The 13,945-nt window shown below is 44.4% G+C and overlaps 1 protein-coding gene across 1 annotated transcript in view; it reads right to left on the reverse strand.

Annotated features, from left to right (window-relative positions):
* Positions 1-413: 413 nt before the first annotated feature.
* TSPAN19 (tetraspanin 19) overlaps positions 414-13,945 on the reverse strand; it is a 34,446-nt gene continuing 20,914 nt past the window's right edge. The window contains exons 8-9 of the mRNA XM_090042637.1: positions 7,845-7,928; positions 414-2,018 (exon numbers count right to left, since the gene is read on the reverse strand). Of these exons, the coding sequence (XP_089898763.1) occupies positions 1,947-2,018; positions 7,845-7,928 (156 nt within the window). The 3' untranslated portion in view covers positions 414-1,946. The remainder of the gene's footprint in view (positions 2,019-7,844; positions 7,929-13,945) is intronic.

Genomic DNA, 13,945 nt, shown 5'->3' on the forward strand with positions numbered 1-13,945 from the left:
AATAATTTTATAGTTGGTTGGACCTTTTTAAGGCCCCATAGTTAATTTGTATGTGTGCCGTGTCTAAATTTACTGTGCTGTTAACAAGATCATTGCATAATAGATACAATATGTAGAGAAGGCCTTAAGTGTGTTAAAATGTTCTACTGCAGTCTCCCCCACAGCAAATCATTTCCACTATGTATTTGCTACTTTTATGTATGATGATATGAAGTTTTACAGTTTTTTTACTGAGAGAAAATATGTTAAAGGAAAATTAAAATACAAACTCTTATTACTTCGAAGACAAAATTCATGGTGGGACTCAGGCTTCCAAAATACTGAATAAGACAGACTTTTCTAATCACCTTATTGTCGTAAAGGATAAATTCCTTAGGATCTAAGATCAAAGCATCGTGTCAGACTGTCTGTATGTATGTTTAACATAACTGAGATTTAAGTGTGTTTTTTAAAGAAAGGAAAAATTTGCCCTTTATTTTAAGTTACCATGAGATCACTGTGCTGATATGTTAATGTAATTAGTTCCATTAAAGAAAACACAAGAATATTGGTTACTGATTTTTTTCTTGAAGACAAAACAATCTTTATTTGAATATAGAAGAAAAATTTGGTTGATTTATTTAAAGAGTTAGAAACTCTGACTCAGTTTTAATAAGACTTTGCACTCTAATTTCTCCCTGGCACATTTATGTTAGGCAGTCTTTTCTGGGTTTGTAGAAGGATGAGTGGTAGGGTTTTTTTTTAAAGAATTCAGACTAGAAGCCAGCTCACTTGCACTAGCCTCGAATTGTGCTTTACAGAGTATGGACCCATTCCCCTTTTCTGTTAGTTTTACACTGGAGTAACTCCATTGATTTCCACAGAATTACCCCGAACTACCAATCTGCAGAATTTGAATTAAGCTTTTAGGAAAAGCCCTCCATTGAATTTGATTAACATTTCGAGGATTATAGGGCCCAGAATAAGATATGAAATGACGACTACTGCAAGATGCCAGGAGTTGAAGGGATTCAGTTCCCTTCAGGAAACTATAAGAAACTTGGTATAAGTATAATTAGAACCTGCTCAGATTTGATCTTTTTGAAAAAAGAGAGTAACTGTAACTTATAGTTACATGATCTGTATATGCCATAGTGCAAGTTCAAAGTACTTTATGATAAAGAGCCTGTGAATTAATCTGCCTCTGAGCATGTTTTCACATCCTTTCTTCCTCCTAAATGTTCGGGATCCCAAGTAAGTGCTTCCCTGGGTAATCTGTGACAGGAGGATTTTTCAGAACATCATAATAAAAAGAAAACTGGTAGATTTTGTCAGACACCAAGTTATTAGATTTTGAATAGACTGATGAATATCTGTGGTTCCGTTATACAACCATTTGCTGAGCCAGTATTCTTTCAAAGGTTGTTTTAAAGAGCCAATATTCAGTGAAACAGAATGCTCACTCAGTACTTCATTATGCATACGTCTTCAATAAATGTTATACCCAAGACCAGGGGTTGACAATTTATGGCCCATGGGCTACTGGATCAGGCCACAGAGCTAGGGCTTTGGTAGTGTTTGGCAGCAAGGGCTTCACTTGTGTTGTACTGTGCTGCACTGTGGCCAGGCAGCTGGATGGCCAAGTGATGGGGAACTCTCCATTAGCCCTGTTGCAGTCAGGCAGGGGACAGAAGTAGCAGCAGTGGATGGTTCTTAGCACTGGCTCTGAGCTGGGCCATTCCTATCCGCTGCTGGAAAAGGCTGCCAACCACTGTCCAAGACTATAAGCAAGACTAATTATGTATCTAAATATAAAATATAATATAGCTTGGCAATTATGGCATTTTAAGGCTTAGTCCAAAATTCCTTAGATTGAACAGGTATAATTCTACTGACTTTAAAGGGTCTTCAGATGTATTAAACAATCATCAAAAATGCCATGTCATATAACAAAACCAACAAAAATATTAACTCTGTGGGCAAATTTTCTTCTTCTTGATGTTTCTGGACAGACATACAGCTAAAATGAACAAGAGAATCTGAAAAAAAGGAAGAAAGAAGCATTAAAAATTACAGTGATAGCTGCTTGCTCAAGGTTTTGTTTAAAAGTTATTCAAAGACTAAGGTAGAATGCATAGACAGTGCAGGGAGCCAAGACTGGTATCTAGGATTCCCTCCCCTACCTCCAGCTGAGTGCCCTAATCACTAAAATACCAGTCAAAAAGCCCTTGCTTGCACTTGTTCTGGCCCTGTGACTCTTGGTCTTTGACACATGTTCATTTACAGGTACAATGGGATCTGATCCATACAATTGGGCCTGCTGCCACACATAGCAGGAGTTGCAATTTTGGGACTGGGAATCAGATCCAACGTGCACCCTTTCTACTTCCCAGTGCAGGAGGAGCCTGGGCAAGCCAAAAGCACTGGCAAGCCAGAACCCAGCAATGGCAAGCCAAAAGCTGAGCACTTTCAGATCCAGAACCAGGGACCCTTTCAGATCCAGAACCAGGGACCAGGCTATGGCCAGGGACCACACTGTGGCCAGTTTGAGACCCTGGTGAGCTCCTTGTCAGGCTCTAGCTGATAAGGTCACTGGTTCAAGACCCTGACGTGGTTTGTGGCTAGAGCCAAAAATCAGCTGCTTGTTGGCCCTAGCCTGAGACCTGCTACACATTCAATTTAAGGTGCAATGAAAGCCAGCTTTCATAATGAACATTTTTATAAAGAATATTTTTATTGTTGATTTGATGTTTTGTGGCACTTAAATTGGATGCGGCTGTAGTGGCCTTGCCATTTATGCTGCAATTAACATGTGAATTATGGTATAAATGTGAAGTGTAGACAGGGCCTTGTATTCATGGCTGCCCAGGATCACAGTTTTGATAGAGTGCTACTCTGTACAGACTGTTTTCTGGGAAGTGAGCGACTGAAAAGTGAAAGGAAGGCCTAGAACCAGGTCTTAAAAGTATTTTAACCATAAACATGCTGTAGGAAAGCTGGAGAGAACCCCCACATCCTGTGTTCTTGGTTTTGAATGTGACCTTAGCTCTAGTACTTTGTATTGAACTCCATACTGTTGGTATGTGTTAGGAATGCTCCAGACACACCAGGCATATTAGGTTTCTTCAGTTTCCTTCATGGAATGTATGGCTACCTATACACTTGCTCAGGGGGTGGGGGGCTGTTTTAATCAGAGCAGTTCCTGCGCAACTGCTCTAATTAAAATGCCGCGTCATCATACGTATTCACAGATGTTTAGGGCTGAAAGGGAACTCATGACATCACTGGGTCTAGCCCCCCTGCTCTGGGCAGGAAAGACTGCTGGAATAAAAGTAAGTCAAAATAAAAATAGGTTAATCCATGTGCAAGAGGTTCTGTTCTCTCACCATAATCAAAAGTTCCCAGATCTACAGGTTACTTCAAAATTAAGTTCTCAAATTTGGTTTTGATCCCTAAAGAGCAAACATGACTATGGATTGGTATGAAAGCTGTTAAGAGATACTGCATTAACCCCCTGAGTGTTTTAAAATGGCTGTGGGATGCTTTATCTAAACCTCATTTGACAAGGTTTAGCTAAAGAGCCCCATGGGCATTTTAAAATGTTCAGGGGTTTAATATACATGACACTGCAGCAATGCTGGAGTGTTCTAATTAAATTGTGGAGCAGACTCGATTAATCAAGTATTTCTAATTAGAACACAAAGGAGCATGTGTATAGGCACCCTATGTGCCACTTGGCCTAGTATCTGAACCACAGTAGAGCTCAGATACAAGCTATATATCTAGATGCTCAGAAACAGTTGTTTCTGCATATACAGTAAAAGCCATGTTATCTGGCACTTTATTAACCAGCAAGCTCTATTAACTGGCATGCCGGTTGATGTGGCAAAAGCAAAACCGGAGGCCCTAATTTGGGTTTCGCAGTGTTCCACTTTGCCAACTTTGGGCCATGCCCCAGGGCAAAGCAGCCTGAGTGGGGCCCCCTTCCCTGTCCCCCAGCAGGGAGTGAAAGGCTGGTGCACTGGATGCCGTGGGAGGGGCAGCAACCTGACCAGGCAAAGATGCCTCTCAGGTAACCAGGGTATTTGGTTATCTGGCACCCCACCTCATTCCCCATGGGTGCCAGATAACAGAGCTTTTGCTGTACACCTAGGGAATACTGCAGTTCAAAATGAAGATGTCAAATGAATTTAGGCCATATGGGTTCACTTTCTGTAATTTAAGCAGTAGTTCTGTTTAGGTGTACTTACTTTCCCAATCTGGAGCGGGCCCTTAACCTCTTCGTGGCTCAATTTCCCTCCTGCAGAATTCAGATAATAGTACATCCCTACAACATGAAGGACTATAATGCACCCAGACTAGAGAAAGAGAATCAGAAAAGTGCAGGCTCGGGGTGATCTGATGGCCACCTATAAGTTTATCAGGGGTGTTCACCAGGATCTGGGGGAACAATTGTTCACCAGAACACCCCAAGGGGTGACAAGGTCTAATAAACTCCTGCAAGACCATTTCAGGCTGGACATAATGAAGAATTTCTTCACTGTCCACGCCCCCAAGGTCTGGAATAGCCTGCTACCGGAGGTGGTTCAAGCACCTACATTGAATGCCTTCAAGAGAAATTTGGGTGCTTATCTTGCTGGGATCCTATGACCCCAATTGATGTCCTGTAGCTCAGGCAGGGGACTGGACTCGATCTTTCGAGGTCCCTTCCAGCCCTAATGTCTATGAAATCTATGAAACTTTTAAATAGTTTTTGTCTAGTGATTTTTGTCCTGTCTAATTTAACACCTACTCTCTTTCTCTGGCCTGAAAGGCTTCAGGGGTCTATAACTGCCTTAACTACAGCCTTCTATCTCCTCCTATCTTGTGCAATTTCCTTCCACTTTATTGCATCTTTGCCTATCCTTTCCAGATTAGTTTTTATGTTCTCTACCCATCATTGCCTTGGTCTACCTCAGCTTCCAAAATCTACCTCACACTCCTTCTCTCATTGTTTTTTGTGATATGCCTTGCCCATTTCATTTTCTGTGCTCTGATCTTGCTTCAGTCATTTTGTAAGCTCTTGATTATGTCTTCTCCTTCATTCTCCATTTTCTTGCACTGCACCAAATATTTTCCTTGGTACTTTGTTTTCAGACACTTGCAACCTTTTTCCATTTGCCTTTGTCAGAGTACAGGATTCACATCCACATAAAAGGACAGGTTGAACAACTGTATCATTGTGGCAGGTCACCTTTGGTGCCTGCCACTTTAGGAGCAGCAAACACGCAGCAGCCAGGTGCCTGATGAGGACAGCCATTTTGGCCCAAGGATATAAGATGGCTGCAGTTTGCTGCAAGGAAGGAAGGTGAAAACATTAGTCTGAGAGGCTGCTCAGGCCAGAGTCAGGAGGTAAGGGCAGGGACTATGGGGAGGAGGTGACCTCTTGTTCTGGGTAAAATGTAAAACTACACCTTACTGGAGAAGGGTGGTCTGGTGGGGCTCCTAATGGCATGTGAGCCCCCAGGAAATACCAGGCCAGTTACCACCCCTGCAAAAGGTGGATCAGGGTGCCTTAAGCCCAGCCCCACATTTCTGATGGTGTTCTGGTAAGTAGGGGGTGCCCAGGGCTTGGTTAAGGAGCCCTGCAGAGCTTGGGCCGGAGGAGGGACCTGGGGCTGCACCCAGGTGACAGAGGATAGCCTGTCGACAGTTAGAGAGACCCCAAGTGTGAGGGGAGACTGTTAGAGAGACTCTGATTGCCTTGATTTCTTCAGTTATTTGATTGTCCTTTGTGATTATTGGGCACTTATACACATGCTGTGGGAGGTGGTGGGTAGGGGATGCTTTAACTACAGCAGCTCTGAAAACTACTCTAATTAAAGTGCCTGGAGCATCATGTGCATCAGTGTCCCCGTGCTGAAAAATGGTGGCATGGGTGCTTCAATTAAAACTCATTTGACAAGCCTTAGTCAGGGTTTGAATTATACTTTGACTCTTGGGGGGGAGGGGGAGTCTGCAACCCCCCCCCCCAAAAAAAAACAAACAAACCCAAAACAAAACAAAAACTAGTTCATTGGCAGGAGGAATCTAATTGGAGACCCCCCCTCAGTTTATGATTTTCAAATCTTAAAGGGGGCTCTCGTCTCTTATTGGGTGCTTACTCCCCCTCCCCCCCCGGAGCTCCCCCATAATTTGCACCCTTGCTTTAGTTAAAATGCCCCCACCACCATTTTTCAGCATGGGGACACTGGAGTCCGCTGGAGCACAGGTGAGTCTGCTCTAGCAGACTTAATTAATCAAGTCTGCTCTGACGCGCTGTAATTACAGCACATCAGAGCACCCTTGATTACGAGTATAGACACCCACTGTTTCTAAATATTTCCATTTCTCTATGTCTTCCACATTATCATTCTGTGTTCTTATCTTCCTGTGATATTGAGATTTTTTTTCTGGATGTGATCATGTATTTTTGTCTTGCTGACATTCCCAAAGAAGTTGGGCTTCCTATCATCGATGGTGTTTCTTTCTTTTTTTCTCTTTTCTTGGTACTATTTCCATTTCCTCTCTTAGGCAGGTACTACCTGCATATACAAATATCTGGTGCAGTCTGTTTAACTGCAGATCTTTTCCTTCTTCAGCAGTGGTTCTTGTGATCTTGTCAAGCATCAAATGGAAAAGGATCTGTGACAGTGCATCCCCTTGTTTGAGCCCATTGCTGATTTCTATTGGATCTAATACATGAGAATTGAAGGAATGGTAACTCCCTTAGTCTTCAATACACATCTTGGCAATGCATTCCAGTCTTTTTGGGAATTCCAAACCTCACCATGATTGATTACTCATCTACACATGAGTTTAAGGCATAGCAATAAACTGTGGAGCTGTTTGAGCCAGAGTAAACTGCTTCTGGGCACAGTGTCTATACATGTGCCCAGGATAGCAGCAATTTTAGCTGGGGTGGAGCAGGCCTGGGTTGGCAGGGAAGCAAGGGGTCAGCCCCAGACGCCAAGAGGCAGCGTCAGGCAGCGGAGTGGGGGGGGGGGGGGTGGCTGGGGCATAAAGCTGCTAACCCTGCAGAGCCATGTGGCTATGGGGCAGGCAGGAGTCTGGCCGCTGCCCAGTCACTGTCTATACATGAATTTCAGTGCAGTAAATGACCCCTCTGTAAAACTGCAGTTAATTTCTCCACCGTAAGACAGTACTGCCCCCAACAGTACTATGTTATGGCAGAGTTATTTTCCTGCACCCTAATATTTGCACATGTGTAGATGGTGACACTTTACTGCAGAATTAATTTGTCTACTCTGCACTAGAACATATGTGTAGATGCACCTAGTGACTCCCTTCTAATACTATCATAAGCTTTATCAAATCTATGTACACTTAATGTACAGCTTGCACAACTTCCCATTTCTTTTCCAACAATAATCTTATTGATTAGAAGATTAAGAAGTTGATCTATCTTTCTTGAACCTACAGTGGTAATCTTCCACAATTAATGACACTTATTACTATAATTATATTAGTCTTAAGAGCCCCAGTCATAAATCCCATTTTACCAACAGCTAACCAAGTAGAGAACAAAGAAATGCTTCTTTCCTCTGAGAGCTGACTTCTGCTGATTTCCCACCCTCCAATGCAGATAAATGTAACAAGTTGGATAAAATAATGTATACAAATGATCTATTTAATACTGGGCATCAGGGTCTATGAGGAAGTCAACATTATTTATCTTCTAAAGGCACCATTATTTATCTTCTTATGCCCCTTAATGTTAAGCAAAAATTCCTATGTCATTTCAACAGGGCACGACCAAGCCCAGAGAGTACTGAGTTTATTTTTGTGAATGTTACAAGACTGGTATTTTTTTTAAGTACTCTTACCTGTACAACTAACAGCCCAATATTGACTGCAATTAAGAACAGAGTGTTGTTTTCAAACCACATTTTAATATACTCTTCACATCCCTAAGGAAATGGAAATGAACAGATTTTAAGTGTCAGATAACTTTTAACTATTATATTCAGTCAGAATATGTTTTACAATGTGTACCTGTTAACATGTTATGGAAAAACTTCCTGCCATGACCTGATAATTCTAACACTACAGAAGGCAGTAACTCTATTAATGTGTTTCTAGCCTTTTAATTGTTTAGGCAGTTTTAAAAATGACTGTTTTAGATTCAAACATACTGAATTTTACATTGAGGTAAAAAGGACTACATTTCTGTAGGAGCATAAATGATAGATGTTTTTTCTAGGCAGGCAAGAAGAAGACCCAGTTCTTAAAGATCTTTCCAGACCACCCATCCTAGCCTTCAAACAAGCACCAAACCTTGCTAACCTCATCACCAGAAGAAAACTCCCTATGACCCAAACCACACCAAATGAATCCAGACCATTCCAGAACAAGAAATGCAAAACCTGCCAACACATCTCCACCACTCCCACTATAACCACATCCCACAACAGCACCATCACTATTCCTGGATCTTACACCTGAACCTCCAGAAATGTAATATTTCATCCAGGGCACCAAGGCTACGGACAGATATTATACATAAACCGGTTTACGTGATCAGAAACTGGTTTAAACCTGTAACAGAACAGATGTTCAGTACACATAAACCAGGTTGAAAACTGGCTGAAACCAATCTGAGAGAAACCTGGCTGAATGCAGTATTAGACTTAACTGATTTGGCTCAAACCAGTTTATGCAATGTTTGTCCCAGACTCCTTGCTAGTTAAGATAAACCAGACTCCCCCAGCATCCTGGCATGCTCTCTGGGCTGGCCCTTTCCCTCTGCTCTGTTCCACAGCAGGGCTGGCCCTTTCCCTCTGCTCCCTGGCTGGAGCTGCAGCAGAGACTGCAGATAGAGCAGGGCCTGCCTGGCTTCTGCTGGCGCACCCCCGTCACTGGTCAAGCAGGAATTCCACCCCCCCCCAGTCTCTCACAGTGCTGACTCCAGCCCCATGGACTCTATGCATGTGGTATGCTAGCTAATGCAGAGAGGAGTCTGTGTGTTTGTATCCAATTTCACTGGGATAGGCAGACAGAACAGTGACCGCTTAGGGCTTTTTGGAACTGATCAACAGGTCAGGTGGTAACCTATTTAAGAAGAGTTTGAACTAATGGAGAGAGGCTGTTGTTTTGCTGATGGAGTGATAAACACTTATCAGCCCTCTGCTGGTTTGTTTACCTGTCAGTTTGCTGCAGACAATAAAAAGAAGCAGGGAGGGAGATTGTTGATGCTATGGAGCTTTTCAGATGCATGCACTGCACACCTGCCTTGCCTGAGAGTGCTGGCTGGGGGCTGGCAACACTCCCGCCCCTTCAGCAGCAAGTAGGGAAAAGCCTGGGACGGTGCAGGCAGACCTCCCTAATCAGAGGTCCTGCTGAGGCCTGGCCATGTCCCCCTCAGCTCATCTCTGTGGAAGAGAAGGGAGGGCTGCTCTAGTGCCCTCTGGCTTCTAGCCTGAGCCACTGCAGGCATGTGCCTGAATTCCCCCCAGTCCAGATAAAATGTTTGTCTGGTTACAAACTGGTTCAGCCTAGCCAGGTTAGACTGAATCTATTCAGGCTCAGGCTTTTTGAATGTCTGTCCCTAGCCCAAATGCCCTGATAGAAAATATGTAAGAAGACTATAACAACTGTGTACCAGAACGAACACACACCGAAAATCCATCAAAGAAAAAATATCCAATTATCTGTGGGTGCACACTTCTCACAAGACAATCACTCCCTCTCTGATTTCTCAGTCCTAATCCTCAAAAGGAACTTACAAAACACCTTTTTTGGTGAGCCTACAAACTTCACTTTACAAATCTACTGGATACAAAAAATCATGGACTTAATATAGACATTACCACCTGCCTGACATCTGATTCATCAGGTACCTGCCTGAACTTACCATTTCTACACCCCCTCCCCACCTCGCCTGTCCTTCCTCCTTTTCTACCCACTGACATCCTAAATTCTACCTATTTACTTTTTCATGGACTGCCTCTTTGATACCTTGGAGAACCCATTACTACAGCAAAGTCTCCCAAGCTTATGTTTTGCATTCCTTCACCCATTATTTCCTCCTTTGACCTCCCCCCCACTTCTCTACCCATTGTTTTCACAAATTCCACCTATTTACATTTTCTCTGACCTCCTGTCACACTTTTAGCTCCTTTCCTACCTTGGAGACCTCAGAACCACAGCAGAGTCTCCCAGTGCCTGAAGAAGGGTGCTTGTGCCTGAAAGCTTGCAAAGAACTTTTTCCAACTACTCAGTTGGCCTAATAAAAGATATTACATTTACCCAAAGAACCTTGCCTGCCTATGCCGTTAGACCAACATGGCTACAATCAACATCCCTGTAACATGGAAGATGTTTTCCTAAACATCCAGTACTGTACAGCTGGATGCTTGAAATAACATTTTTAGCTGTTGCAAGAAAACTGGAATCCTAGACTTAATTTATATTCTTTTGGATCAGTGATTCCCAACTGTAGCACCCTGGGGATCCTTTGGAGGATAAGCAGAGGATCAGGTTTGTCTCTGCCTGGCTAATCCCCCCATCCCTCTTGTCCTGTCTCCCTGCAAGGTAGTAAGCACTGTAACATATAAATAAGTTCTTGAAATTAGGTGCCACTCAGTTCACAAAGCTATAGAGGCAGTCCTTGGGTCCAATAAGGGGTGCCTTGAGTCTGAAAAAGTTGAGAAACACTTCTAGATTATTGTTTGTATGTATTATACCATTCTTTTAAGAATTCATAAACTCTTACATAGATAATATGCTGAAAAACAAGGAAGGGTTACTGTTACTACAAGACAAAAGGTATATACACCACAATTTCCATTCTTTTTGTCTTTTTCCTCTCTACTGCCTTAGGTGCACCTGCTGTTATTCGAAACTATTTGTAGAACTGTGTATTTTGAAGTAGTGTAAAGAACTATTAGTTTATGTATATAAGGACTGGTTTTCTTTTTGTTGATACATACATAGGGATGTTTTCCTGTTGAAACCATAGTTTCTACCATACTCTTTTCTAATTTCTTTTTTACTGTGAGTTTCTCCTCACATAAAAATGTTAAAATATTTTTGCAAGAAAATAAAAAAAACTCGAAGTGGAAAGTGTTTCAGTTGTTGGCAGTTCTCAAATAAAATGACTTCTGGTTTTAAGTTTGTAAAACATATACTAAAACAATTTCTATAGGGGTGCACCGATAGAGATTTTTGGGGCAGATACCAATAGCCAATAGTTAAGGAGGAATATTGGCTGATATGATCCAATTTCCAATACAGCTCCCTCTAGCTGGTAAGTCTGGTGTGATGGAAGGAGAGGGGTGGATCAAGACCCCTGCAGTGAGGGAGGGAGGGAGTGAGGCAGGTGCTGGGGCAAGCACTACCCAGTTGTGGCGAGCGGGAGGGCGACTGAGCAGGGCTAGTCTGGGCAGAGTTGGGGGGTGGGGGAGACTGCTCCCACTGCCATGCACCGCTCATCTGCCAGCTCCAGCCACTACTCCTGCTGCTTGTCCAGGAGGGCATGGGGTGGGCTGGGGCTGTTCCCAATGGAGCCTGGGCTGGGCACAGGGGGCAGCATTACTGGGAGAAGACTACGAGATGGGGGGGTTGTAGCCATCTCAAAATTCACTGTAGCACCGCCCCCCATGCCCAGCCTGGCCCAGGCTCTGCCAGGAACAGCCCCAGCCCCCTTCTCCTGCACAGATCCAGCGGCACCCCCCATCCATGTCCTCCCAGACAAGTGGAAGAAGTAGTAGCCAGAGCCAGTGGACAAATTGTGCATGGCAGTGGGAGCCATCTCCCTCTCCCTGAGCCGCCTGGAAAAGCCCTGGTCTGTTGCCTGCCTGCCTGTCTTGCCTGTGCAGCACTTGCCCCAGCCCCTGCCTCACTCCCTCCCTCACTGTGGGGACCTTGATCTTCCCTCCCACCCATGCCCCTTCCCTTCCCCCTCCCCTTCTACCACACCAGACTTACCAGCTGGCAGCTCTCCAAGCTGCTGGCTGTGTCTTCACTGCCTATATGCTGTGCTGTGGCTGTGTGCATGCACATGCATTTACTGGCCCAATTATCGGCCACTTAAGGCCAATTTCTGATAGACAATTTTCTTTATATGGGTGCCAATCCGATATCAGACTGATATATCCGTGCACCTCTAATTTTTAGGTATTTATTATTTTGACCAAAAGTATAGTCCACTTTTATTCAAATATAAAATGACCCTGAATATAAGATGACCCCCCCAACCAAGAATTAGATTCTACAAATGGAAAACGTATAAATTTATTATAATTTTCCATGTATGAAATCTAATTATTGGAGGATCATCTTAAATTTGTCTCCCTGAGCTACTGCAGGTGGTGGGGGAGAGATGCTGGTGGAAGTAATGGGGCAGGCAGTGTGGAGGCAGCAAAATAAGGAGACAGCTTGCCCTGTGCCACCTGTCTCCTCTCTTGCCCTTTATTGTGCTTGGCCCCCTGCAGCCCCAAATTGCCCCAATACCCCTTCCTACTTGTTCCCCCTTCCACACAACTTCTGCTCCAGCCATAGACTCATTTCCCCACCCCCACTTCCTTTCATCTTCCCCACTCAGAATTCCTTCTCCCCCCACCTTCCCGTCTACCCACCCCATACCTTTGGTCTGTGCCAGTAGGCTCTGTCCCCGTTGCAGCCTGGGGCATGTAGCAGGGCTCCAGCTTGGTCCCATAGCAGCAGCACAGAGCCAGCACTGCTGCTATGGGGTTGGGCTGGAGCACGTGCTCCATGCTCCAGGCTGTATCAAGGACGGAGCCTGCTGGCATGGAGCAAAGATAAGGAGGAGTTTGGCAGAGGGGAACAAGTGGTGTGGTGGGCAGACTGGGGGCTGCAGTTGAGGAATGGCAAGACATGGAAAAGCAGGGGGGTGTGGCCAGGTGGCAGCCACAGCTCTAGCTCCTAAGCTGCCTCATGCTTGATTGTAACGTGAAGTCGTTTTTTCTTTCATGTTAAACAAAGAGAAGAAAATCTCCTCTTCTAAGTAAATATGGTATTTTCCATGAGGAAAAAGAAATTATTTGATCCAAAATGTGTGCGAGTCTATCTATATCTATGAATAATAAAATACACTATATGTATATAATAAAAGAGAAAAGTGTTTTTATATCCCTTCATGTAACCTATATGAGTTAATGTGTCACAATAACAGGGGACAATCCTCACTAGACAAGCAAAAACATAGAGCATTAGCAGATAATTGATTTTCGGGTGAAATTCATAATGCTAGTTAACAGCTATAAAGCCCTCAATGACCTGCATCCCACTGATAAGCCATGTCTTTTCACACCTGGGACCGCCAGAGCTGGGTGCCTGCAGGTGGATGCCACTGCGAGGCGGGAGCTGCTGTGAAGGGAAGCATCAGCACCCCCTGTGGCCCAGGGTCCACTCTGCCCGCCAGCAGCTTGCCCTCCCCTTCCCGCCACCAGAAAGGCAGGTAAGTTGGGTGTGTGCACAGCATGGGCAATTAATTGGCCCTAAATTGAAGCAGTGTTTTTAAAAACCCACTGCTTCAATTGAGGGCCCCCATTTTGTCTATACACACCCTATGTTCCTGGTATAATATTTCACTGAGCTTTTAAAAATGGTGGTAAGGTCTGTCCCAGGGTTGGCAACCCCCACCACACATGCCAGAGCATGGCACTCAAAGTCATTTTGCTTTGCATGCATGCCTTAGGGCAGATGGTGGGAAAGGGACCGAGGCTGCACTGCCACAAAAAGGAATGGGCCTCCTGCAGCTCCCATGCCATCCACCTGGAGGTGTGCATGCACCTGCCACCAGCAGTGAGCTGGGCCAGGGGTCCCCAGACCTTGGTGCAGCAGCTTACAGCCTCCCTGCTGCCTGCCACAACTAGCCCAAGTTCTGGACAGGCCCCATCTGCACACCATGGAGCCTGGACTGCTTGAAGCAAGCAGTGGGGATGCTGCAAGCCTTGGCTCAGGT

This window comes from Crocodylus siamensis, chromosome 4, assembly GCF_052110815.1.
Source record: "Crocodylus siamensis isolate JL-2025a chromosome 4, ASM5211081v1, whole genome shotgun sequence".
NCBI lineage: Eukaryota > Metazoa > Chordata > Crocodylia > Crocodylidae > Crocodylus > Crocodylus siamensis.